At 42.1% G+C, this 26,211-nt stretch overlaps 1 protein-coding gene across 1 annotated transcript in view; it reads left to right on the top strand.

Annotated features, from left to right (window-relative positions):
• The window catches only part of mgarpa (mitochondria localized glutamic acid rich protein a), a 40,860-nt gene extending 20,163 nt beyond the window's left edge, over nt 1-20,697 (top strand). The window contains exon 4 of the mRNA XM_060926833.1: nt 19,345-20,697. Coding sequence (XP_060782816.1) covers nt 19,345-19,697 — 353 coding nt within the window. The 3' untranslated portion in view covers nt 19,698-20,697. The remainder of the gene's footprint in view (nt 1-19,344) is intronic.
• Nucleotides 20,698-26,211: the final 5,514 nt, after the last annotated feature.

The following is a 26,211-nucleotide window of genomic DNA, read 5'->3' as shown; positions in this document are numbered from 1 at the left end:
CACAATGCCGAAGACTAAAGAAATAAGTCTTGAACTCCGACAAAAGATTGTGGAGGCTCATGACAAGGGCCAAGGCTACACTGCCATTTCGAAGAGGTTTACAGTCTCCAGAACTGCAGTTCGGTGCATCATTGCCAAGTACAAGGAGACAAATTCGGTCAAGAACAAACCTGGTCGTGGACGCAAGTGTAAGATCTCAAGAACTCTGGAAAGAAAAATTGTCAGAGATGTCTGTAAAGAGCCCCGTACATCTGCAAAGGAAATTGTTGCTGACCTGGCCTCTTCTGGAGTTTGTGTGTCAAGGCACACTGTTGTGAGGGCTCTTCATCGGAATGGGCTTCGGGGCTATCGTCCCAGAAGAACCCCCTTACTAAAACATCGTCACATCAAAGCCCGACTAAAGTTTGCCCGTGAGTACTTGAAGAAGAAAGATGAGTTTTGGAAGTCTGTGCTTTGGTCAGATGAGACGAAATTGGAGCTGTTTGGGCATATGGACATTGCCTATGTATGGCGAAGAAAGGGAGAGGCCTTCAACCCTGTGAACACAGTTCCCACAGTTAAACATGGTGGTGGCAGCATCATGCTGTGGGGCTGTTTTGCAGCCTCAGGTACAGGCAGTCTGGTTCGGGTGCATGGCACCATGAAAAAGGAAGATTACCTAAAAATACTGAAGGAAAACATGCAGAAGTCTGCTCTCACTTTGCGCTTAGGTCGTCGTTGGGTCTTCCAGCAAGATAACGACCCAAAGCATACATCTAAAATAGTCCAGCAATACTTCAAGGATACCAAGACCAACGTCATACAGTGGCCTGCACAGAGCCCAGATCTCAATCCAATAGAAAACCTGTGGCAAGTGCTGAAAAAGAACGTCCATGCACGAAAACCATCCAATTTGGGCCAGTTGGAACAGTTTGCAATGGAGGAATGGGCCAAAATTCCTCAGGAGACCTGTGCCAACCTAGTGAAAAACTATTCCAAGAGGTTGTTGTCAGTTGTGGGTCAAAAAGGGTACACAATTGACTACTAATGGTCAGGGGGCTAATAATTTTGAACATCTCACTTTTGCTGTTTTTGGTTGAAACTCAGTGTGATAATAAGATATCGTAATGAAACTTGTTGGACAATGTCTTCATAGTGCATTTATTTCAAGAATAAAAACATTTGTTGTCAATGGTCATTTTCATGGAGAAATCAAGAATTATGTTCAATTCCACAAGGGGGGCTAATAATTTTGAGTTCAACTGTAACTTTGCAGTTTCACCAGAGCGGATACCAGTGGTAGATCTCATCACAGCCACAGAGTCAGCCATCAGAAACAACAACCTGACCAACACAGAGGCAGAACAACTTAGACTGAAGGTATCAGCTGCTCTGTCCGGTGCAAAAGCACTCCCCTCCAACCTCACCAGCCAAGAAAGGAGGGCTCTTACATTGCTTCAAAGAGACCGGGACATCACCATCCTTCCTGCTGACAAAGGGAGATGCACAGTGGTGCTAAACACAGCGGACTACCACTCAAAGATGACCAGTCTCCTCAGCGACACAACCACCTATGAAACCTTAAGGCGGGACCCCACCAGTTGTTACAAAAAGAAAGTTGTTAGCTGCCTGCAACAACTAGAAAAGGACCAAGCCATCAACCGATCTCTGTACTACAGATTGTACCCCGGGGAAGCCGTTCCTCTCATATACGGACTCCCCAAGATTCACAAGGAAGGAGCTCCACTCAGACCTATCATCAGCAGTATAAACTCTGTCACCTATAACATTGCCAAACACCTAGCCACCATCCTGGCTCCTCTTGTTGGGAATACGCTACATCACGTCAAAAACTCCCAAGATTTTGCTACTAAAGTTGCAGACCTCAAACTGGACTTAGATGAAACCATGGTTCCTTATGACGTCACTTCTCTTTTCACCTGCATTCCCACCACAGAAGCAGTTGAATCTGTTAGAAAACGACTCCTTCAAGACAACACCTTACTGGACAGAACGAACCTCACCACGGACCAGATTTGCACCCTGCTTGACCTCTGCCTGACTACCACTTATTTCCAGTTTAATGAAAGTTTCTACAGACAGAAGCATGGATGTGCCATGGGCTCACCGGTGTCCCCTATTGTGGCCAATCTTTACATGGAGGAAGTGGAACATAAAGCTTTGACCACTTTTTCAGGAGTTGCTCCCAGCCACTGGCTCAGATACGTGGATGACACCTAGGTTAAAATCAAAGCCCATGAAGTGGAAGCCTTCTCTAAACACATCAATGCAGTGGATATCAACATCAATTTCACTCGGGAGGACGTAAGTGGGAATAATCTAGCCTTCTTGGATTGTGATGTACACATTAGACAAGACAGAAGCCTTAGCATCGAGGTCTACCGGAAACCCACACACACGGACCAGTACCTACTCTTCGATTCGCACCACCCACTGGAACACAAATTGGGGGTCATTAGGACCTTGCAACACAGGGCTCAGAACATCCCTACAACTGTAGAGGGAAAAGAGAAGGAGCAGAATCACATCAGGAAAGCACTTCAGAACTGTGGGTATCCCAACTGGTCTTTCTTCAAGAGCAGGAAAAGGAACATAACGGACAAGGAGGATAACAGGAACAAACGCAAGAACATTGTCATTCCCTACATTTCTGGTCTATCTGAGAAACTCAGGAGGATCTTCTACAAACACAACATTCCGGTACGTTTCAGACCCAGTAACACCCTGAAGCAGAAATTGGTCCACCCTAAGGACAGAATACCCAGACACAAACAGGACAACGTGGTGTATGCAATTCAGTGCAGTGAGGAATGCACGGACTCGTATATTGGTGAAACCAAGCAACCGCTTCACAGGCGTATGGCTCAACACAGGAGAGCCAGTTCCTCAGGCCAGGACTCTGCTGTCTACCTTCATCTTAACAACAAAGGACACTCATTTCAGGATTCCAACGTACGCATTTTAGCCAGAGAGGATCGTTGGTATGAGCGAGGAGTTAAAGAAGCCATTTTTGTCAACCTGGAACGGCCATCACTGAACAGAGGTGGGGGTCTAAGACATAATTTATCAGCCACCTACAATGCAGTCCTTGGCACACTTCCCAGACAACTGAATGCCCACCAAAACCCAGCTGTTTTCAGTCACTACGTTTACATGCACATAGAGAGAATCGAATTTCTGCCGTTGCTCGACTGAAATCGAAGTTCAAAATGCCATGTATACACCTTAATTCGGCTGAAATTGAACCGAACTTGATTTCTTGGAATCGAGCTACACGACCTAGTTTATGCAATTTCTGCCGAGCTAGTTAGTGCATGTATACCCTATTGAGCTACGTATTCGAGCTACTTACTTCAGCACTGCCCCTTCCGGAAGTGACAAGACCACAAGGGAAACACAACAGCCTCGGTCGGCATGACAACGAATCATGACAACGGCATGAATCTTTTCTTTTTGTGGCATTGTTTGCACTGTTAAAATTTAGCTCACTTACTGTATCACCAAATACATCTGTACAGCTGTTGCATAGCTGTGAATTGTGTCGAAATAAAAAAACAGCCTCGGTCGGCATGACACTTCACCTTAGCCGCCCACTTTATTAGGAACACTTCTGTTCGTACATACAAACTACAAACACTCTTCTTAGAGTTTAGAGTTTATTTTATTTTTAAAAGGGACAGTGTACAAATTAAACATTATCCTTGTGGTAAGGACAGATGTCTGTACCAGGTTATAGCAGTGCATGCTAATTTCCGCCTGTAGTCACTTTGTTTATACTCTTGAATAGCTCTTCTTCATGACAACAACCAGAAGTGTACCAACACGATGGGGCGTGTAGCGCCACCTGTGGCTCGGGTGCACAATGCACCTCATAACAATAGCTCGATTTAAACACTATGCATGTAGGATTGGATTTCTCTGGCACCCCTACTGGGACCTTCCGCTCGATTACCGACAGCAGCTCGACTTGGATGTGCATGTAAACGTAGTCAGTGGCTCACAGGAGGACAGAGAGAATCAGCATTCCATTGATCACCTTAACGGGCAATCCATTGATCACCCTAACGACTCTCGAGGCCATTCACATTCAGCCCCCAGTGACCCACACCAACAGGATGACTCAACGACACCTTAGATGAGCTTTTCATCCATGAGAGGATAAATACCTGATACTCCCTACCAGTCAGACAGAACTGAAGAAGCCTTTCAGATGAGAGGTGAAACGTCTTCAAGAATCTTCAAGCAAGTCCAGTTGCTCTCTTTTACCACCCACTGTTGTCCAGAAGATGATCACTGATGCCCTCCACAAGGAGGGTAAGCCACAAAAGGTCATTGCTGAAGAGGGTGGTTGGAAAAGGTGCACAAGCAACAGGGATGGCCGCAGTCTTGAGAGGATTGTCAAGAAAAGTTGATTCAAGAACTTGGGAGAGCTTCACAAGGACTGAGGCTGGTGTCAGTGTATCAAGACCCATCACGAACAGACATCTTCAAGAAAGGGGATACAACTTCCGCATTCCTAATATCAAGCTACTCCTGAGCCGGAGACAATGTCAGAAGTGTCTTATCTGGGCTCAGGAGAGAAAGAAATGGACTGTTGCTCAGTGGTCCAAAGTCCTCTTTTCAGATGAGAGTACATTTTGCATTTAATTTGGAAATCACGGTTCTAGAGTATGGAGGAAGAGTGGAGAGGCACAGAATCCAAGGTGTTTGAAGCTTAGTGTGAAGTTTCCACAGTCTGTGATGATTTGGGGTGCCATGTCATCTGCTGGTGTTGGTCCACTGTATTTTATCAAGTCCAAAGTCAACACAGCCATCTACCAGGAGATTTTAGAGCACTTCATGCTTCCATCTGCTGACAAGCTTTTTGGAGTTGCTGATTTCCTTTTCCAGCAGGACTTAGCACCTACCCACAGTGCCAAAACTACTACCAAATGGTTTGCTGACCATGATATTACTGTGTTTGATTGGCCAGCCAACTTGCCTGACCTGAACCCCATAGAGAATCTATGGGGTATTGTCAAGGGGAAGATGAGAAACACCCGACCCAAAAATACAGATACGCTGAAGGCCACTATCAAAGCAACCTGGGCTTCAATAACACCTCAGCAGTGCCACAGACTGATCACCTCCATGCCACACCGCATTGATACAGTAATTCATGGTAAAGGAGCCCCAACCAAGTACTGAGTGTATAAATGAATATACTTTTCAGAAGTTGGACATTTCTGTATTGTAAATCCTTTTTTTGATTGATCTTAGGGAATATTCTAATAATTTGAGATACTGGATTTCTGATTTTCATGAGCTATAAGCCATAATCATCAAAATTAAAACAAAAAAGGCTTTAAATATTTCACTTTACATGTAATGAATATAGAATATATGAAAGTTTACCTTTTTGAATTAAATTATGAAAAAAAGGAACCTTTTCATGGTATTCTATTTTTTTGAGATGCACTAGTAGAACCTCCAACATTTTGAGGGTCATCCGGTCAAGGTCACCAAAAAGTCAAAATTGGTTTTTTCATGATATCTTCCTTCTGGTTCTGATTCTATTTCTCTTTCTCACAAACACACGCGATTCTGGTTCTGAGCGTAATGCTCTCTTTCACAAACATACAATTCTGATTCAAAATCTAAATATGAGAGATATTACAGTGGATATAAAACGTGTACACACCCTGTTAAAATGATCGTTTTTTCTGATGTTAAAAAAAAGAGACCATGATAAATAATTTCAAAACTTTTCCCTCCTTTAATGTGACCTATAACCTGTACAATTCAATTGAAAAACAAACAAATCTGTTTGGGGGGAAAAACAAAAATTAAAAAATGTACAATAAGCTGGTTGCATAATTAATTACAGCATTATGTCTTTTTGGGTTCACACCTACCATCAATTAAAATGACTCTGATTAACCCCAAATAAAGTTCAGACATTTACTCAGTTGCATCCTTCAGCAAAAGCCAGGGTTCACAGAGAGCTTACAAAGCATCAGAGGGATCTCGTTGTTGAAAGGTATCAGTCAGGAGAAGGGTACAAAAACATTTCCACGGCATTAGATATACCATGGAGCACAGTGAAGACCGTCATCAAGAAGTGGAGAAAATATGGGACAACAGTGACATTACCGAGAACTGGACGTCCCTCCAAAATTGATGACACGACGAAAACTGGTCAGGGAGGCTGCCGAGAGGCCTACAGCAACACTGAAGGAGCTGCAGGAATTTCTGGCAAGTACTGGTTGTGTACTACATGCGACAACCATCTCCTGTATTCTCCATATGTCTGGACTATGAGGTAGGGTCAAAGAAAAACATCCAGGCCTGGCTAAATTTTGCAAAAAAAAAAAACATAAACTCTTCCAAAAGCATGTGGGAAAATGTGTTATGGTCTGATGAAACCAAGGTTGAACTTTTTGGCCACAATTCCAGAAGGTATGTTTGGTGTAAAAACAACACTGCGCATCACCAAAAGAACCCCATACCCACGGTGAAGCATGGTGGCGGCAGCATTATGTTTTGGGGTTGTTTTTCTTCAGCTGGAACAGGGGCTTTAGTCAAGGTGGAGGGAATTATGAACAGTTCTAAATACCAGTCAATTTTGGCCCAAAACCTTCAGGTGTCTGCTAGAAAGATGAAGATGAAGACGAATTTCATCTCTCCGCACGACAATGACTCCAAAAAGTTTTGGAACGGCCCAGCCAGAGCCCAGACCTAAATCCAATTGAAAATCTGTGGGGTGACCTGAAGAGGGCTGTGCACAAGAGACGCCCAGCAATCTGACAGATTTGGAGCGCTTTTGCAAGGAAGAGTGGGCAAATATTGCCAAGTCTAGATGTGCCAGGCTGATCGACTCCGACCCAAAAAGACTGAACACTGTAATTGAAATCAAAAGGTGCTTCAACAAAGTATTAGTTTAAGGGTGTGCACACTTACACAACCAGCTTATTGTACGTTTTTTTATTTTTTATGTTTTTCCCTCGAACATATTTGTGTTTTTCAATTGAATTGTACAGGCTATAGGTCACATTAAAGGTGGGAAAAGTTTTGACATGATTTATCGTGGTCTTTTTTTTTCCATCAGAAAAACCGATCATTTTAACGGGGTGTGTATACTTTTTATATCCACTGTAGGTATAAAATCATTATCAACATCTAGGTATAAAATAAGTGCTGCCAGGCGAGGCTTGTTTTGCCTGGCAACTTGTTGTTGTGTTTTTTAAAAACGTGTTCTTCGCTCCAAGAGGTTTGATAACCCTGTAATTTCTACATCATGTTTGTTTTTGTGCATTCTGAATGAAAAGCCAGAGTTTGGTGTCCTCTGAAGCTTGGCACCGTTCCTTCCCCTTTCAGTGCAGATCTGTGGTTCAACAACATGACAGATCACATTTATTAGATATCTGAATAGAAGCATTGTGCTTGTGTAGGCTGGAAGAATTAACACGTCACTATATCAATATCCATCACAGCGGTTCATTACGTTACATTACGGACATTTAGCAGACGCTGTTATCCAGAGCGACGTTCAACACACCCAGAGCAGCCTGGGGAGCATTTGGGGGTGAGGTGCCTTGCTCAAGGGCACTTCAGCCGTTCCTGCTGGTTCAGGGAACTGAACCGGTGACCTTTTTGGTCCCAAAGCTGCTTGACTTGCTCCGAGTCAAGTCACTTTATTTCTACAGTGCATTTAAAAACAGGGGTTGACCCAAAGTGCTTTACGGTCGAGGCCAATGCAATGCAATGCAATTCAGTACATAAAAGGCATGAATAAAAATGGAAGGAGAGAAATAATGAGGCAAGACTAAAGACATAAAGTCAAACAGAATCGTAAAACTCAAACAAAAGGTTGTAAAATCGATCATGAAATCATAAAGTCAAAAGAGGATATAAAATCATATTCATCTCATCTCATTATCTCTAGCTGCTTTATCCTTCTACAGGGTCGCAGGCAAGCTGGAGCCTATCCCAGCTGACTACGGGCGAAAGGCGGGGTACACCCTGGACAAGTCGCCAGGTCATCACAGGGCTGACACATACACACAACCATTCACACTCCCATTCACACCTACGGTCAATTTAGAGTCACCAGTTAACCTAACCTGCATGTCTTTGGACTGTCGCGGAAACCGGAGCACCCGGAGGAAACCCACGCGGACACGGGGAGAACATGCAAACTCCACACAGAAAGGCCCTCGCCGGCCACGGGGCTCGAACCTGGACCTTCTTGCTGTGAGGTGGCAGAGCTAACTACTACACCACCGTGCCGCTGGCTAAATTTTTTTTTTCTTTTTGGTTTGGTTCCCCCCAAATATCTCCTATTCCACCCCCCGAAAAAAAAAGGAAAAGAATATGGAATAAAAGTATTTGATGGTAAGACCGTGTGGGGTGTTTTTTTTTTTTTTTTTTTTTTGGGATTTTTTTTTAATTTTTCAAGAATTATTATAGCATTTTTAACAAATTGCTCCTGCCATTTTGCTGGTTTGTTTACATCCTAAGCGGAAATGATTTTGTCGGACATTTTGCATAAAGGTTTTATTTCATGAATTTGCAAAAATTAAAAATAAAAATGCTCTGTTTCTCAAAATCCAGTGAATGGATAGAATAAAACAGTTATTCCACTCAGTCTCATCGTACATGGCTTGCTGAACCAACCAAGGATGAATTAAAAAGTCTACTCGAAAACAAAAGCACAAAAAATTGTGATCAAGTATTTAAAAGAAACAGAAATGGCTAAAAATTTACATGTATGTATGTATCCATAGACATATAAACATATAGACGCCGCATTGAGCTGGTGGCCCCGTTGCTGGGATACGTCAGAGTGTCCGCCATATTGGATGTGGCAAATCTTCCCCGTAAACCAATGCAAGTAAATGGACTGAACTTCATAAAGCCCCTTTCTACAATAATATTTAACTCGATGCCTTTTATTCACCCATTAAGACACACACGTATATATTTGGGAAACAAACGGGCATCAAAACAACACATATAACTTTTAATGTGATGGTTATAAATAGTGTGCGAAATACCCTGTACACTGCAAACTAGCGACAGATACGCGATAGATAGCTCAGGTAAGCTAATCAGTCAGCATACCGTAGCAAGCTACCAAAACCTGAGGCCACAATAACCAACCTACAAGACTGAATATGATAAATGATGGAAATAGGGGAAAAACTGGAAATAGTGAATGAAAATAAAAATGTACTGTTTTATTTATTGAGTCACCGCACAGACCTACTCTCGCTGAATAAAGTGAGCTGAATGACCGCCAAACTGAGTTCGGCCAGGTTCTAACGTCATGCCAAAACAAAATACATCACGGATTCCTTCACATTCAGAAAGGTTAAAAACATTCATCATACGTTCAAAAACGTTCATCATAGTGTGGCACTGTATTCTCTAATTCTCACTGCTTATAACGCTACACCTACCCGGTGGAGATGAGCTGGGAAACTGAAGACTGAAGGAACAGCTGCCTCTCTGATCCTGACTGTCTGACAACGCAGTCCTCGCAGATGGCGTCGCAGATGGCGTCTGTGTAGCCCCCCCCCCTTCGCAGACGCTCTGCGCGCACCTCCCAAAAATTGTGACCACCGCAGAAGCCTCGCAGACAGCGTCGCAGACAAGAGGGCTCTGATTGGTCCACTCTACATCCGCTGTACACGCACTTCCGCTTCCCTACTTTCCCGGTTTGGTTTGTTTTCACTACCGCCATTTTTAAAAACACAAGCGAAGATGGAGCAGCACGAAGAGCGGTTGATCGAGGAAGTGAGGAAGTACGTACATCTATACGACTCCAGTTCTAGTCATTATAAGTAACCGGAGGATAAACACTCCACTAACCACACCCACCAACTACTCCTAGCGATTTCGCGACTTCGCGCCCCCTTGCGTTGTGGCGGTGAATAACATCGCGCACGCCTACTCCACGCTCAACGATAAATTACAACTATCTGCGAAAAGCTATCTGCGAAAGCCTTGTCGCAAGAGCATGCAGAGGCCCTTAAACGCAGCACATGAATGAGGCATCTTTATTCTCAGCTACTGTCTAGACGCTATACCAGAGACGGTTGAAGAATCTCCACTTTGCCACATCCAATATGGCGGCGAGGATGACGTATGATTCTACGCAGAATGCGGCGTCTATGTTTATATGTCTGTGTGTGTATCTCCCAAAATATCTCCTATTCCACACTCCAGCCCAGTTGGTGGCGGTAGTGCATCTTTAAGCTGGTTTGTCAAATGCCAAAAGAAGAAGACACCCCCCCCCCCCCCAAAAAAAAGCAACAAAACATGTAATAAAAGTATTTGATGGTAAGAACTTTTTTTTTTTTCAAGAATTATTGCATTTTCCACAAATTGCTCCTGTCATTTCACCAGTGGAAATGATTTTGTCGGCTGTTTTGTATAAAGTTTTTATTTCGTGAACTTGCAAAAAATATAAATGCTCTGTTTCTCAAAATCCAGTGAAATGTTGATGGAATAAAACCGTTATTCCAGTCAATCTCGTCGTACATGGCTTATAGCCGCTATCAGCTCATGTACGACTCGATTTCGTGGAATAACTGGTTAAATATCCAGCGCTGAAGTGTTGGTTCTTCTGGATTAATAGCAGAATTACAGAATTTCAACTCTATTAGAAACTAAGTCACACATGCAAGTCTTTCTTCTTTCATTTCTTTTCTAACTGTCTCTCTTCTGACTCTTTCCAGAGGATTAACTAACTGGGGCAGTCGAGACTCTGCGCTTGTAGCCGCCGTCGCTCTTTGGATCTGCCCGTCTTCCCCCTGCTGCACTCCTGCCCTCTGTCCTGCCCTGCAATCTCCCTCATCCAAAACCTCTGCCTCTCTTCCTCTCTCTTTTTGCTTGGTGTCTCGTCTTTAGAAGTTCAAGCTCGTAACTTCTTCCACTGCCTGTGCTTTTCAGGTTCTTGCCGGAAAGCAGTGTAAGTCACGTTTCCCCCTTTTCACTTCATTAAACCTACAAAACAAACACGTGTCTGTGTGGTCGTGGACTTTTATACATACACTGATGATATCAGCTTTGAGCAGATCATCGGGTTTATTAACTGCTTCCTGTTCCTGTCGTCTGTGTGTTCCTTATATCTCCTCTCACTTCTTGTTGCACCTTGCTTGATTTTTCTCTTTCATCTCTTTTCCTTTCTTTGGCATGCCGTTTATTCCTGTATAATATCTGTCGTAACTGGTTTTCAGTTTAATTAATGGATTTGGTTTGTGAGAAGATGAAGTGTGTGTGAGAGAGGTTTGGGGAATTTTTTTTAAAGTTAAGTGAAAAATTTGGAGCAGCATGTTTAGATATGTAATAAACATTTCATTCCATATACATATGTCCAGTGCTGTGAAAAAGCTTTGGGTACGTGTAAAGCACGGGCGATTGCTCTAAGACAACGAGGGGGGCTCAGCCTCCTCTAAAAATGACGAACATCGTGTAGGATGAATTGCGCTAGGCTTATGTTATAGCCGACCTTATAACATTGCTATTTCAGATCCAGAATCATAGAAATATATGTGCTCAACCCAACTACAGTGCGAAATCATTCCCTTATAACTTTAATGTGTGCGTGAGTTTTTCCCCCTCGTGACAGCGCGATGCAGCCCAGCCTCAGTGCACTTCAATGGCATTTGGGAGCTATGCGCTTTTCAATCTCAAAATGCAAGACGATTATTGGACAAATACTGCGAAAACGCCCGCCCACGGACTCCCACGGACTCCCAGCCTCAGTGGACTTCAATGGCATTTGGGAGCTATGCGCTTTTCAATCTCAAAATGCAAGACGGTTATTGGACAAATACTGCGAAAACGCCCGCCTACGGACTCCGAGCCTCACAGTGGGAGGGACATGGCAGTTTCCGCGAGGAGACTGGTGATTGGTGAAAGCGGCCGGATATTTTATTTGATTGACAGCTCGTTTCAACAATAGACAGGCAGTGGTGAATCTCAGTTCAGTCCCATGCGGATTCGCAAGTGCTGTGGTGTATTGTAAGAGATCAGCTTACATTTCGATTTCATTCATTACATACGGTTTCTACCAGCTTTTTTAGTTTGTATATATTTTCATTGTAAATAAAGTGTAAATATAGTGTTGTCAAGTTTGCTAGCTTAGTTCCAGAAATTTCGTTTATTTGAGTGACTGAACTTGAACTTGAGGGGGCTAGTCAGCTAGCAAGAAAGCTGCGCACGGATGCCAAGCATTGCTGATTTAATTTTGGCGAAGCCATTTGCCAGTCTTCCTTTCGAGGAAAAAATTAAAATTAAAGAGCAGGGTAGACCAACGCCTCAATTTGACTTGGTGAAAAAGGTAGGGAATAATACTCGTTCCTTTCAGCTCTCCTGGTACGAGAAAGTGAATTGGCTAACAGCAAGTGACCCACATCAACAACAGTAAATAGGCTACTTTAGTAATATGTCATGGATGGACCAAAAATATAGACTCTATTTAAAATGTTTATGCTGAGTATATTATATTGGAATATATATTTTTTCTGGATATGAATTAAACACAGCTACAATTTGGAAAACATTTTTAAACAAAAACACAGCCGAGAACATTTCACACTACAGACCTGGATTAAAAGTGAAGGGTTATCAAAATTGTCAATAAAACATTTCTCAGTCAAAATAAGTAAAATATAGGGAAAGTGTCATTGAATGAAATGTGTGGTGCCCAGCTCTACTGCTGAGGTTCCTGACAAAGAGCTGCTTTCAATAATGATCAATTTTTAAACAACATGCCACAATTTTAAAATATAAAATGTTAAAATATACCCCCCCCAAACACCACCACCATGTATATTGGACAGTCGGCTAATGGGCCAAAAGAACCTGTTATTTCAGTTTGTGACACTGCCAACAATCAGCCAGATCAGAGGCAAGAGTATGGGCAAAACTGATGTGTTTTTTCTTTTAAAATCTGGAAATATCGTAACCGACCAGCCTCCCCTGTTTGAAAGACTACCAGCCGCCACTGGTGTAAAGAGGCCGTAGACTGAAAATGGCTTAAAGGAACAGTCCACCGTACTTCCATAATGAAATATGCTCTTATCTGAATTGAGACGAGCTGCTCCGTACCTGTCCGAGCTTTGCGCGACCTCCCAGTCAGTCAGACGCAGTCAGACGCGCTGTCACTCCTGTTAGCAATGTAGCTAGGCTCAGCATGGCCAATGGTATTTTTTGGGGCTGTAGTTAGGTGCAACCAAACTCTTCCGCGTTTTTCCTGTTTACATAGGTTTATATGACCAGTGATATGAAACAAGTTCAGTTAAAAAAATTGAAACGTAGCGATTTTCTATGCTATGGAAAGTCCGCACTATAATGACAGGCGTACTAACACCTTCTGCGCGCTTCGGCAGCGCATTGATACGGAGCTCAGATATCAATGCGCTGCCGAAGCGTGCAGAAGGTGTTAGTACGCCTGTCATTATAGTGCGGACTTTCCATAGCATAGAAAATCGCCACGTTTCAATTTGTGTAACTGAACTTGTTTCATATCACTGGTCATATAAACCTATGTAAACAGGAAAAACGTGGAAGAGTTTGGTCGCATCTAACTACAGCCCAAAAAATACCATTGGCCATGCTGAGCCTAGCTACATTGCTAACAGGAGTGACAGCGCGTCTGACTGCGTCTGACTGACTGGGAGGTCGCGCAAAGCTCGGACAGGTACGGAGCAGCTCGTCTCAATTCAGATAAGAGCATATTTCATTATGGAAGTATGGTGGACTGTTCCTTTAAAAATAATGAAATGAAATGTTTCAACGTAAAAAATAAAAATACTATAAACAGTAATCAGTAAGCCATAACAAATGAAAAAGTCAATATTTGGTGTGAGATGAAATTTCCTTTGTTTAAAAAAAAGTCTCTGGTCCAGTGAGTGCAGTTTTATAAGGAAATGAGCTGTAGGTTTTACTGAGCATCTTAAGCCAGTATCTCACTGGGCTGCAACATCTTGAAGACACAACAATTGCGATAAAATATGTGAATTGGCGACAATTTTCACTTGGAATCACACTGAATTGATATTCGCATATTTTACCGCAATTGTTGTGTCTCCAGCTAGTTGCAGGCTGTCGCAGCCCAGTGAGATACTGGCTGAACTCGCACTTCCTGTCTCAAGGAAACTGACTTGAGAAGGGTTCGCGACGGCTTTGCGACACCAGCGACGCATTTGCGGCTATTTTGAGAAATTTTGTCGCACTCATTTTTTGAACATGTTCAAAATTTCAGCAACGAAGGAGCGACACTTTGCGACTCATGCGAGGAAATTGAGAAGCCCCGCGAATGTTTCAAGACACTTTTGAAACCCTCTCGCGAATGACGTTCGCGATTTGTCGCAAGCTGTCGCAACCCTTACAGAACCAGCCACAGTTCTTCTGGGCACTTTGTCACACTCACTTCTTCATTTTGCACCAAAACCCAGTAGCCTTCATTATGTCTTCTTTTTTTAATCTGAAAAGAAAGTGCTCTCTTATGGAACATGCTGCTCAGATACAAACTTTTTTCTGCAACATTTAATTTTGTGCTGGGGAAAAAAACAAAATGAACATTTGGAACTCTAAAATGTTTGGTGCCAAAGGCTTTTGCACAGTACTGTGTATGGGTTCAGGATTTTTTTCCCCTTTTTTTTTAATCTGTTCTCAACGTAACTCAAAACGTAGTGAATGGATTTGGATGAAATTTGGTGTCCAACTTTAGTATTATCCTCCGTTCCACTGATTTGATTTTGATGTTGATAGTGTGGCTTGGTGGAGATATACACTCTACCATGTGATCTCATTTACTCATTATTTTCCCCACTTACTCACGCTGTATACTAGGGTGCATCATTTGCCCTCACTTTCATAAAATCTGATGCATTTTTGTTTGGGTGTTCCTTTTCACCAATAAAGACCTCCTGTAAATTTTTTTGACCATATTCAAAAGTCTAATGGTGGCACCATGAGGTTCATTTTTTGCCAAAAAAACGCTTATTTTATGTTTTCGCGTAAGGTTTGAATCACAATGTTGGACTCCATTTATTGATTTCTTGTGAGCCAGAGATCATGTTAAGAACCTTTGCAAGGGATTGAGAAGCATTAATGTGATTCATAATACATTTGTATTGTTTAAAAGTAGTTGAACAATGATTCAATGAACAGCTAAAACTCAAACTGTGCTTGATAATATATTTAGAATATGGACTAAAAATGTGTATCTAATGGCCCTTTTCCACTACCCTTTTTCAGCTCACTTCAGCTCACTTCAGCTCGACACAGCTCGCGTTTCGACTACCTCAGAGCAGCACGATTCAGCTCACTTCAGCCCTACTCAGCACCCAAAACTCGCACGGTTTTGGAGTAGGGCTGAAGCGAGCCAAACCGAGCCGAGTGGGGCTAGGGGCGTGAGGACACACTCCCCTGTGCACTGATTGGTGAGGAGGAGTGTCCTCACATGCCCACACACGCCCTGCGAGCACGCTGGGATATGTAAACCCGGAAGAAGAAGAATTACGAATTACGAGAATTTCTGAAGCCTTATGCGCCTCGCCTCATCTATACGCTCTTGCCAGTATCTGTTGGCGTTGTCGGTGACAACAAGCCACAGCACCAAGACCAGCAACACTAATGACTCCATGTTTATTGTTTACTATCCGGGTCATGAGACTACCGCTTAAAAGGTCACTGATGTCACTGTTTGCGCCGCCTAACGACATCATGTGACGTCCACCCACTTTCGCTAACTCCACCCAATGTGTCCACCCACTTCCAGCCAGCACGGTTCAGCGCGGTTGTAGTCGAAATGCAACTCCAACAGCCCCACTCAGCCCGACTCAGCACGGCACGGCTCAGCCCAACTCAGCTGCGTTGGCAGTGGATAAGCGGCATAAGATATTTGGTATACCCTATAAGGTGCCATAATGTTTCATAAAAAGTGATCGAAATTTTGTCATAAAAGTCATAAAATAGCAGCTTTTTCCATAACTTTGAGCTCCTGGTGCCACCATTAAACTTTTTGAATTTTGTCAAAATATTTCACCCAGTGTGTTTTCTTACCAAAAGGAACATAAATACAAAAATGCATCATGATCGGAGGAACTTTTCATTTTTAGGGGGCAACTGATGCACCCTACTGTATACTGTTGTTGTTGTTATTATTATTATTTAATTCTAATTAGGCTGATTGTGCTGCGTGTTTTTGTATATTCGCTTACTGATTCATGTGTAAGAATGGTACTTATCTTAAGCATTTTAATAGACATCTGTCTTGATATACTGCGCAAATGATAAATAAATCAGCTTGACAAATGTGCGAGGGGAATTTTCTGCATTAACAAACACTGGACCTGTAATTATTCGCTAAAATTTAGAAATAAATTTGCAAAAATTATGAAATAAAGATGGGCAGCACGGTGGTGTAGTGGTTAGCGCTGTCGCCTCACAGCAAGAAGGTCCGGGTTCGAGCCCCGTGGCCGGCGAGGGCCTTTCTGTGCGGAGTTTGCATGTTCTCCCCGTGTCCGCGTGGGTTTCCTCCGGGTGCTCCGGTTTCCCCCACAGTCCAAAGACATGCAGGTTAGGTTAACTGGTGACTCTAAATTGACCGTAGGTGTGAATGTGAGTGTGAATGGTTGTCTGTGTCTGTGTCAGCCCTGTGATGACCTGGCGACTTGTCCAGGGTGTACCCCGCCTCTCGCCCGTAGTCAGCTGGGATAGGCTCCAGCTTGCCTGCGACCCTGTAGAACAGGAGAAAGTGGCTAGAGATAATGAGATGAGATGAAATAAAGATTCAGCTCATTTTCTTATAAAACTGCACTCACTGTACCCGAGACGACTATTTATTTATTTATTTATTTATTTTTAAAGCAAAGGGTTGTCGCACATCAAATATTGACTTTGTTTCATTTATTATTTCTTATTGCTTATAGTATTTTTACCTCACCCGCGACGGAGTAAGCCGGGCAAGATATTGTAATCAGTGTGGTGTGTGTGTGTGTGTGTGTGTGTGTAACAATCTAGTGTTTTAGACAGTTGCACCGATTTGACTTCAAATTTTCAGGGTAGGTGGGCAATGGTCCATAGATTACATGATTAAATTTTAGAGGTGATCGGGTCAAGGTCACTGGAAAGGTCAAAAGGTTTTTTTTTTTTCGATAACCTTCAGATTCATCACTTTGACTTCAGTTCTGCTTCCAACCATGTGCTGCATGATGGGGTAGCTTGGACAGTCTCCATAGCGGTTGGGGGTTAAAGGTCAGGGAGGTCAAGGTCATCGGTCAAAATAACATGCCGACAGACAGATGTTTACTATTCGGAGCATATAGGAACGCCCATATAGCCTTTCATTTGGCACCATGATCTTTGACCTTGAAAGGTCAAACTCAAGGTCACGGATTTTCAGAGGGCCGTAACTTGAAAGCAGTTGATGGTAGACAGATATTTACCATTATCAACTTATAGGAAGTGCCATATGGGCTTTCATTTGGCACCATGATCTTTGACCTTGAATGACTTTTTTAAATGTCAAACTTAAGGTCATGGATTTTCAAAGGGCGAAAACTTCTTAAAATGGTTCATGATAGCCAGATGTTTACCGTGATCAAAATATAAGAAGTCTCATATGGGCTTTCAGTTGCTGCCATGACCTTTAACCTTGAATGACTTTTTGAAATGTCAAACTCAAGGTTATGGATTTTCATCGGAGTATAACCATGACAGCTGATGATTGAGAAATATTACCATTATCAACATATAGGTATAAAATAAGTGCTGCCGGGTGAGGTTTGTTTTGCCTGGCAACACTGTTTTAATGTTGAAACATTTCATTTCTTTATTTTTAAGCCATTTTTGGTCGACAGCATTTCTTTACATGTGCCCAAGACTTTTGCACAGGACTATATAGCCGGATTTGCATCAAAATCTAAACAATTGTTCCTTGGCCCATGGCTCACCTTTCCTCCAAATTTCATCCAAATCCGTTCACTACTTTTTGAGTAACGTTGGGAAGAGACAAAGAACCAAACGGAGGCAAAAACACAACCTCCTCCAACAAAGTTGGCAAAGGTAATCAAGACGAAGTATTGCACCATGCTAGAGTGAGATGTAAAGTGACAGTGGAAATGTAAAGTGACTTAGTGACAGTATGAATAGTGGAACAAACGTCTAACAGATGCCAGAATGGAAGTTGGGAAATCGTAATAGTTATAACTAGTGATGGGCTGAAACTTGGACGAAGGTTAAAGTGCCATTCCACCATTGGATGTATTCTTTGGCATAAAATACAATATATTTTGACAACATATATAAATGGTATCACTAGATAGAGAAATCTTTTAGCTTCAAAATGATATATCAAACATAATTTTTTGACAACGACAAGTATATTAATTTTGCGACCAAAGTCACCTACCCTTTTAATTTCCGCGCGTGATGTCATCGGCAGGTTCCCCTTCTTGTGTACCACGTGACGTGTGACGTGGCACATTATTATCAGCAATGGCGGATAGAACGTGATAAAAATAATACCAATAAATCTAGCTAATACCAATAAATCTAGCTAACTGAAAGATTAACTCAAAATTTTTTCGCAATTTTTTTGGCCCCCATATACGAGGAGAAATGACTCTCTCACTTTGGGGGTTTCCTGGTCTAAAAATAGACCGACACGTGGTACACAAGAAGGGGAACCTGCCGATGACATCATGTTTCACTACCGCGCGGAAATTAAAAGGGTAGGTGACTTTGGTCGCAAAATTAATATACTTGTCGTTGTCAAAAAATTATGTTTGATATATCATTTTGAAGCTAAAAGATTTCTCTGTCTAGTCATGTTGTCATAAAATATATTGTATTTTATGCCAAAGAATACATCCAATGGTGGAATGCCACTTTAAGTGTAGGAAAAGAGAGAGCGATAGTATTTAAAATACTACACATTTTATGCCACAACCAGCGAATCCGGAGAAGCTTGAGGATTTAAAATGTTAATATGACAATGCAGATGATTTAAAAGCTGTTCAGATGATAAGAGGTCAGAGGCAGGAGGTGCTTGAGTTATCCGTGAGTATTGTATCAAATTCAGAATGGGAGGGGGGAGTGCAAACTTTTGAAATGATTCCTTTTTTGTTTGTTTTAATATCCAATATCCTAATATACACTCTTTGACCATTTTGTTCCTGAAGCAATCTGTAAAACCAGCTGATTTTAAAAATGAATTTTTCCCAGAGGGTGTGCAAACTTTTGCACTCGACAGGAAATATTATATATCTGTCGTCCTGTACTGTTTTGGCTACTGACCATGTAACCATGGAACGTTTTTCCTTCTCTGTCTTCCTGCACGTGAAGATGCTGATGAAGCAGAGGAAGCCGTCGAGGTAGCTCCGGCTGAGGCAGACGCAGAAGAGGCAGCACCGGTGCCTGTGGAGCTCGTCGCTGAAGCTAAAGAGGAGGAGCCGGCCTCTGTGGTGGAGGCGGTTGCCGAGGCGGTTACTGAGGCATCTGGCATCGTCAAGGAGACAGATGAAGTGGCTGCAGTGGCTCACGAGTCGGAGAAGATAGCAGAGGAAGTGGAGGGTGAAGCCAAGGAGCTGGAAACGTCTGCATTTCCTGTTGTGGAGGAAACAACCGCTAAGAGCAATGGTACGGAAGCAGCCTCACAGGAGGAGGCGGTTACGGAATCGGCTAATACAGAGGCATGAGGGGTGTTGGGGGGACACACAAAGTTTAAAAGGTATAGGGCCTAAATGGTAAAAGGACACATTGCAAACACATTATAAAGACTAGATTATTTCAACAATTTTTAAAAAAATAAATGCATCTAAAAGATTCCAGTGTATTTTATAGTTATTTATTAAAGCTGGAGATAAATCGGCTAAATGTCTTTTTTAAAGATTTAGCGTATTATAGTTATATTCTGACCTAAAGGGAAACTCCACCATGAACGACTTCCATATTACTCTCTCTTTCGAATCAACATGATTTATTTTCTAATAAAATTGAGTTTAAATTTCTTTCATTGACCTATTAATCTATCTTCATGTCACGATTGCGGACGTTACCGACAAATCACATGACGACCTGGTGATAGCGGTGGGATTTAGCCCTCACTCGGTCTGTACATAAAGACAGCGATGCAGCAGCGCTTTAGTCTGTCCAACTGTCTCACGTCTTCATCTATCTAAACACTGCTCGGAAAAAAAAAGAAAAGTTGAAGCTTTAATACTAATACTGCTGTGAACACCGTCACGCTCATCGTCTCATATAGATCATAGCTAACTAGCTATGAACTGGATCGCTGCTGTAAGTCAGTGACTATGTTTACATGCACGTCCAAATCGAGCTGCTGTTGGTAATCGAGCAAAGGGTCCCAGCAGGGGTGCCAGAGAAATCCAATCCTACATGCACAAGTGAAATCGGGCTATTGTGCAAGGTGCATTGTGCACCCGAGCCACACGTGGCGCTACACGCCCCATCGTGTTGGTACACTTCCGGTTGTCGTCATGAAGAAGAGCTATAGTGTTGCCAGATACTGCTGACGTATCCCAGCCCAAAACATGTTCAGATCCGCTAAAATGCACTTAAAACCCCCAATCTGGCAACAGTAGTAGTTCCGTGTTCAAGCTGTTAGGCTTGCTCTAACAGACTATGGCTACAAACTGTTTTGTAAGACAACTTATTTTGCACAATAATATTTTTCTAAAGACCATTTTTTGCTTACAAAAAAAAATATATATTTTTTGCTTACAATTTAACTTATGTCTTAATAAACACAAAGTTCAGTTGTTTTGTTTTTATTGACATTCTTCAGATGTTGGACATATATACACACACAAATACAATGACTTGTTTATGTACACAATTCACAGCTATGCAACAGCTGTACAGATGTATTTGGTGATACAGTAAGTGAGCTAAATTTTAACAGTGCAAACAATGCCACAAAAAGAAAAGATTCATGCCGTTGTCATGATTCGTTGTCATGCCGACCGAGGCTGTTGTGTTTCCCGCTTGTGGTCTCGTCACTTCCGGAAGTAGCTCGACAACTAGCTCGATAGGGTATACATGCACAAAGTAGCTCGGCAGAAATCGCATAAACTAGGTCGTGTAGCTCGATTCCGAGAAATCAAGTTCGGTTCAATTTCAGCCGAATTAAGGTGTATACATGGCATTTTGAACTTCGATTTCAGTCGAGCAACGGCAAAAATTCGATTCTCTCTATGTGCATGTAAACGTAGTGAGTGTCATAGAGCTGCATTATCTCCTGGGACTTTGAGTCTAGCATTTTCACCATCTCTGGACGACTTCTGCTACGGTATGCTGGATTTCTCATTAATTTGATACTGAATGTGAGTAGAAAATGTTTCTTTTTTGGAAAACGGCCAAACCTGATTGTTGTCCGTTGTGTTTGAGAATGGTTGGTTTCCCTTTAAGTTTCAGAGTTAATAAAGTTAAAACATGGTGTATATTTCACTTGACAGTCTTGGGATATATTCTTTAAACCCTCCCCCCCCCCCAAAAAAAAAAAAAAACCCACAATATTTTCTTACTGTTCTTAAAGTACAAGGTGTTTTACTATTAAGCCACATCAGGGATCTACCTTTTAATTAACGAACTCGTATTAATGAGTCTGCTAATATCAGGAACCGTAGAAACCCCTGTGGACTTTATGCTACCTGTGAAATGTGACCAAAAATCTCACCAGCACTCTTCCTTGCCTTATCTGTGCCTGTCCTGTCCTTTGCCCTTCCACATTCGCGCTAACTCAGCATTTGACTGGTTCACTGTTTACACGCCTGATCCATGATCTTGAAAGTACTAAACTTTAACTTGCCTTACTTCCTTCTCTTCTCTTCTCTTTAAATGCATGCCAAACCACACACTTGCTCCATAAATCTTTCCAGTGTTTCCGGTGTTGTATTGTATAATCCTGATTCCAAAAAAAGTTGCTGGGTTAAAATATAAGGGACTACTGCACTTTAGCGGACGCTAAAATGCGTGAAAAGTCACGATAACCCTAACCCTCAAACAACCAATCCCAAAACACAGACAAATACCAGTTTTGATAAAGTACACCAGTCGGTAAAGTACAGCGCCCGCTAAAGTGCAAACTATCCAAGTATAAATAAGAACAAAAATGCAATGATTTGCAAATTGTTTTTGTCCTATATTCAGTTGAACATAATACAAAGACAAGATATTTCATGTTCAAACTGAAACTTTTTATTGTTTTTTTTTTTTAAATCACTCATGGCGGCACGGTGGTGTAGTGGTTAGCGCTGTCGCCTCACAGCAAGAAGGTCCGGGTTCGAGCCCCGTGGCCGGCGAGGGCCTTTCTGTGTGGAGTTTGCATGTTCTCCCCGTGTCCGCGTGGGTTTCCTCCGGGTGCTCCGGTTTCCCCCACAGTCCAAAGACATGCAGGTTAGGTTAACTGGTGGCTCTAAATTGACCGTAGGTGTGAATGTGAGTGTGAATGGTTGTCTGTGTCTATGTGTCGGCCCTGTGATGACCTGGCGACTTGTCCAGGGTGTACCCCGCCTTTCGCCCGTAGTCAGCTGGGATAGGCTCCAGCTCGCCTGCGACCCTGTAGAACAGGATGAAGCGGCTAGAGATGATGAGATGAGATGAGATGAGAAAATCACTCATTCTGAATTTGATGCCTGTAACATATTCCAAAAAAAGTTGGGTTTGGGAATGGAGTGCACTAATTGTTGAAGTTTTGAAAGTGAAATTCTGTTCCATTTTTGCTTGATCGACAACTTCAATTGCTCAACAATTCAGGATCTCCATTGTATTTTGCACTTCATAACATGCCACACATTTTCAATGGGAGGCAGGTAGGCCAGTTTAGCACCTGCACTCTTTTATTATGAAGCCACGCTGTTGTAACATGTGCACAGCACGGCTTGGCATCGTCTTGCTGGAATAAACAGGGACGTCCCTGAAAAAGACGCCATCTGGATGGCAGCATGTTGTTCCAAACCTATATGCACCTTTTCAGCATTAATGGAGCCTTCACAGATGTGCAAGTTACACATACTCGTACCATGGGCACTAACACACCCCCATACCATCATAGATGCTGGTAGCAATCTGGAAGGTCCTTTTCCTTTTGAATCCAGAGGACAAAACTTCTATGATTTTCCAAAAACAATTTGAAATGTGGACTCGTCAGGCCACAGCACACTTCACTTTGCGTCAGTCCGTCTCAGACGAGCTCAGGACCAGAGAATTCGGTTGTGTTTCTGGACGTTGTTGATATGTGGCGTTCACTTGTCTTTGCATTTTAGATGCAGCCATGAACTGTGTTTACCGACAATGGTTTTCCAAAATGTTCCTGAGCTCATGTAGGAATATCATTTATTTAAACAGTCATGTGCGTTTTTAAATGCAGTGCCACCTGAAGGATCAAAGGTCACAGGCGGTCAGTGCTTGTTTTTAACTTTGCCCCTTACGCGCAGATATTTCTCTGAATTCTCTGAACCTTTTGATGATCTTATGGCTTGTTGATGGTGAAATCCCTAAATTCCTCACAGTTCTATGTTGAGAACCCGCCAGCTGGCCTAGTGGTTAGCGTGTCCGTATCTCGACTGGGAGATTGCAAGTTCAATTTGCGGTCGGGTCAGACCGAAGACCATCGTACCTAGTGCTATTAGCAAGGCATGCTGCGAGTACAGAGTCAAACTCTCGTGGTTACCAGAGGATTGGCCCCCCCCCACTGTAACCCTAGCTCTATAATAGGCAAGAGGCCATGGGCTATAGAAACCGAGATCGGCACCACACCCATCCATCTACTGGTACAGGAAACTCCCTGGGAAGACCAGATCCTGGCGTAGGAGGGACTTTTTCTATGTTGAGAAACATTCTTAAAATGTTGGACTATTTGCCCTCGCAGTTTTTCACAACGCGGTGAACCTCACCCCATCCTTGCTGGTGAACAACTAACCCTTTCCAATTACCAATTAACCCGTTTACCTGTAGCATGTTCCAGACAGGTGTTTTTGAGCATTCCACAACTTTCAGACTTTTTTTGTCCCCCCCGTAACAAGACTTTTTTTTTTTTGAACATGTTGCAGGCGTCAAATTCAGAACGAGTGTACATTTATAAAGAGCAATGAAGTTTATCAGTTTGAACATTAAATATCTTGTATCTACAGTATATGGTATTCAATTGGATATAGGTCAAAAAGGACCTTTTATGTATGTTTTACAGAGCGTCCCAACTTTTCTGGAATCAGGATTGTAAATTTTTACTGTACTTTTTTTTTTCTTTTTCTAAAATATATTAAGGCTTTTCTGCCAGATATCGCTCAGTTGTACGTGCAACTTTAATTTTCACAGTATATGTCCTGAAATCTGACTTTTTGCTCTTATGAGCCATAAATGCAAACCAAAAGTTGTCGGCTATGTGTCTGTGATTTAACGTGCTTTTGTTTTTTCTTTGAATATATATATATGCACGTAGTATTACAATGTACAAAATAAACCAAATGCAACTCATAAGATTAACAACAAGCCAAAGTATTTCTGTTTTTCCAACTTGGAATGGTCAAGGGACTTCAAATGATTAATAAAGTGTTCCTAACTCAACACTGTTTTTGTGGTTATTTCATATACTACACTGTTGGGCCTTTTTTTTTTTCTCAGTGCTGTGTGCATTTCTTAGTGATATTCGGCAGTAAAGTCTGGTATGTTGTAATATGCACTGTATATTTGCATGCTTGAGGGAGCTGTTGATGCATTTACTTAAACTCAGCTATTGATTATTTGTGGTTTTTACATTTTTCCTATTGCTATGTTCGTCCTCTAAACTGCTCCTTGGATCTGTTTTAGGCCTTGTGCTCTATAAGGCCCTGTCCACATGGCAACGGATTCAGGTGAATCCGATAAAATTTTTTATCGTTTCGGCCTGGCGTCCACACGGCACCGGCGTTTTGGGTGCCCCAAAACGATATTTTTTGAGAACGGTTTCCAGAGTGGAAAAATCTGGCAACGGCGCCGTTGCGAAGTCGTCTGGATGAGTAGAACGGATTTGTTTACGATGACGTCACAACCACATGACTAGAACAAGCGGCACTCACTCATTCACGCCGGGTAGAAGAAGGGGTTTATGCGCATGCGTCCTACTTCTTCTATTGTTCTGGTGTCTCCGATGGGACCGTCTTACAGCGCACGTAGAGGTGTGGCATGTGTATTGCATCGTTTTCAGCAAGCGTTGCGTTGCCATATGTACCTGATATTTTACTGATCCGTTGCCCATGTGGACGCGATATATATATATATATATATATAATAATTTTTTTTTTTTTTTACCCGCTAAAAAAAATTTCATTGCTGTTGTCGTGTGGATGTAGCCTAAGTCTGACAAACACCCTTCAAATAGTCTTTCCAGTCAGGTTTGAGTATGATACGGTAACTTCTCCATTAGCTGCCTGATCTTTTGGCTTTTATAAAGTAAATGTCACGTTGATTGATTGATTTGGTGATAAAACCTTCAGACCTGATGTTTCTATGTAGGAACAACCGCTCTGGACTCCATAAATGATTTCACGATATAGAATCTGTGTAGAATATTTCCATTGAATAATTTTTCCTCTCCTTTACTAACAGAAATGTAACTAATTTCGGTGTTTAATTTTGAAGCTTAATGTGGATTTTGCTTTCATTTTTTCATCTTTAGTCAAAAATGCATAGTAGTTTTTGTAGTTCGTTATTGTTAATCTACGGACACGTGACGAAGGTTGGGGGGAAACCCATAGTGTTTCAGTTATGCAATAGGGAGGAGGAGGAGGGGTGTATTTATTTATATTTTGCTCTCCAGGTTTGGCTCCAGTTGTCCCCTTAGTTGTTCAAAGTTCAATGTTTTTCTCACTAATCGTGTTCATCCTCTGATCAGGATGACCCCGCTACTATTCAAAGGGCATGAGGGCCCACTGAATTGTTTAATAAGAATGGATAAATTGCATGTCATGGCCTTCATACTCACCAGATCTCAACCCAAATTGGGAGATTTTGGGGTCACAGTGCTTTCTACCGTATTCTTTGTAAGTGTTGATCACTACAGTTCCAGAGACTTGTAGAATCATTGTCAAGACACACTGAAGCTATTATGGCAGCTCCTAGTGGCCCAAAACCTTACCGAGACACTTATGTTGGTTTTTCATTAAATTTGATATCCATCTATAGATTTAGTTAACAAGAAACTCCAGCAGTTTT

Source organism: Neoarius graeffei, chromosome 8 (genome assembly GCF_027579695.1).
Source record: "Neoarius graeffei isolate fNeoGra1 chromosome 8, fNeoGra1.pri, whole genome shotgun sequence".
Taxonomy (NCBI): Eukaryota; Metazoa; Chordata; class Actinopteri; order Siluriformes; family Ariidae; genus Neoarius; species Neoarius graeffei.
This window is presented reverse-complemented; position numbering and strand designations above follow the sequence as displayed.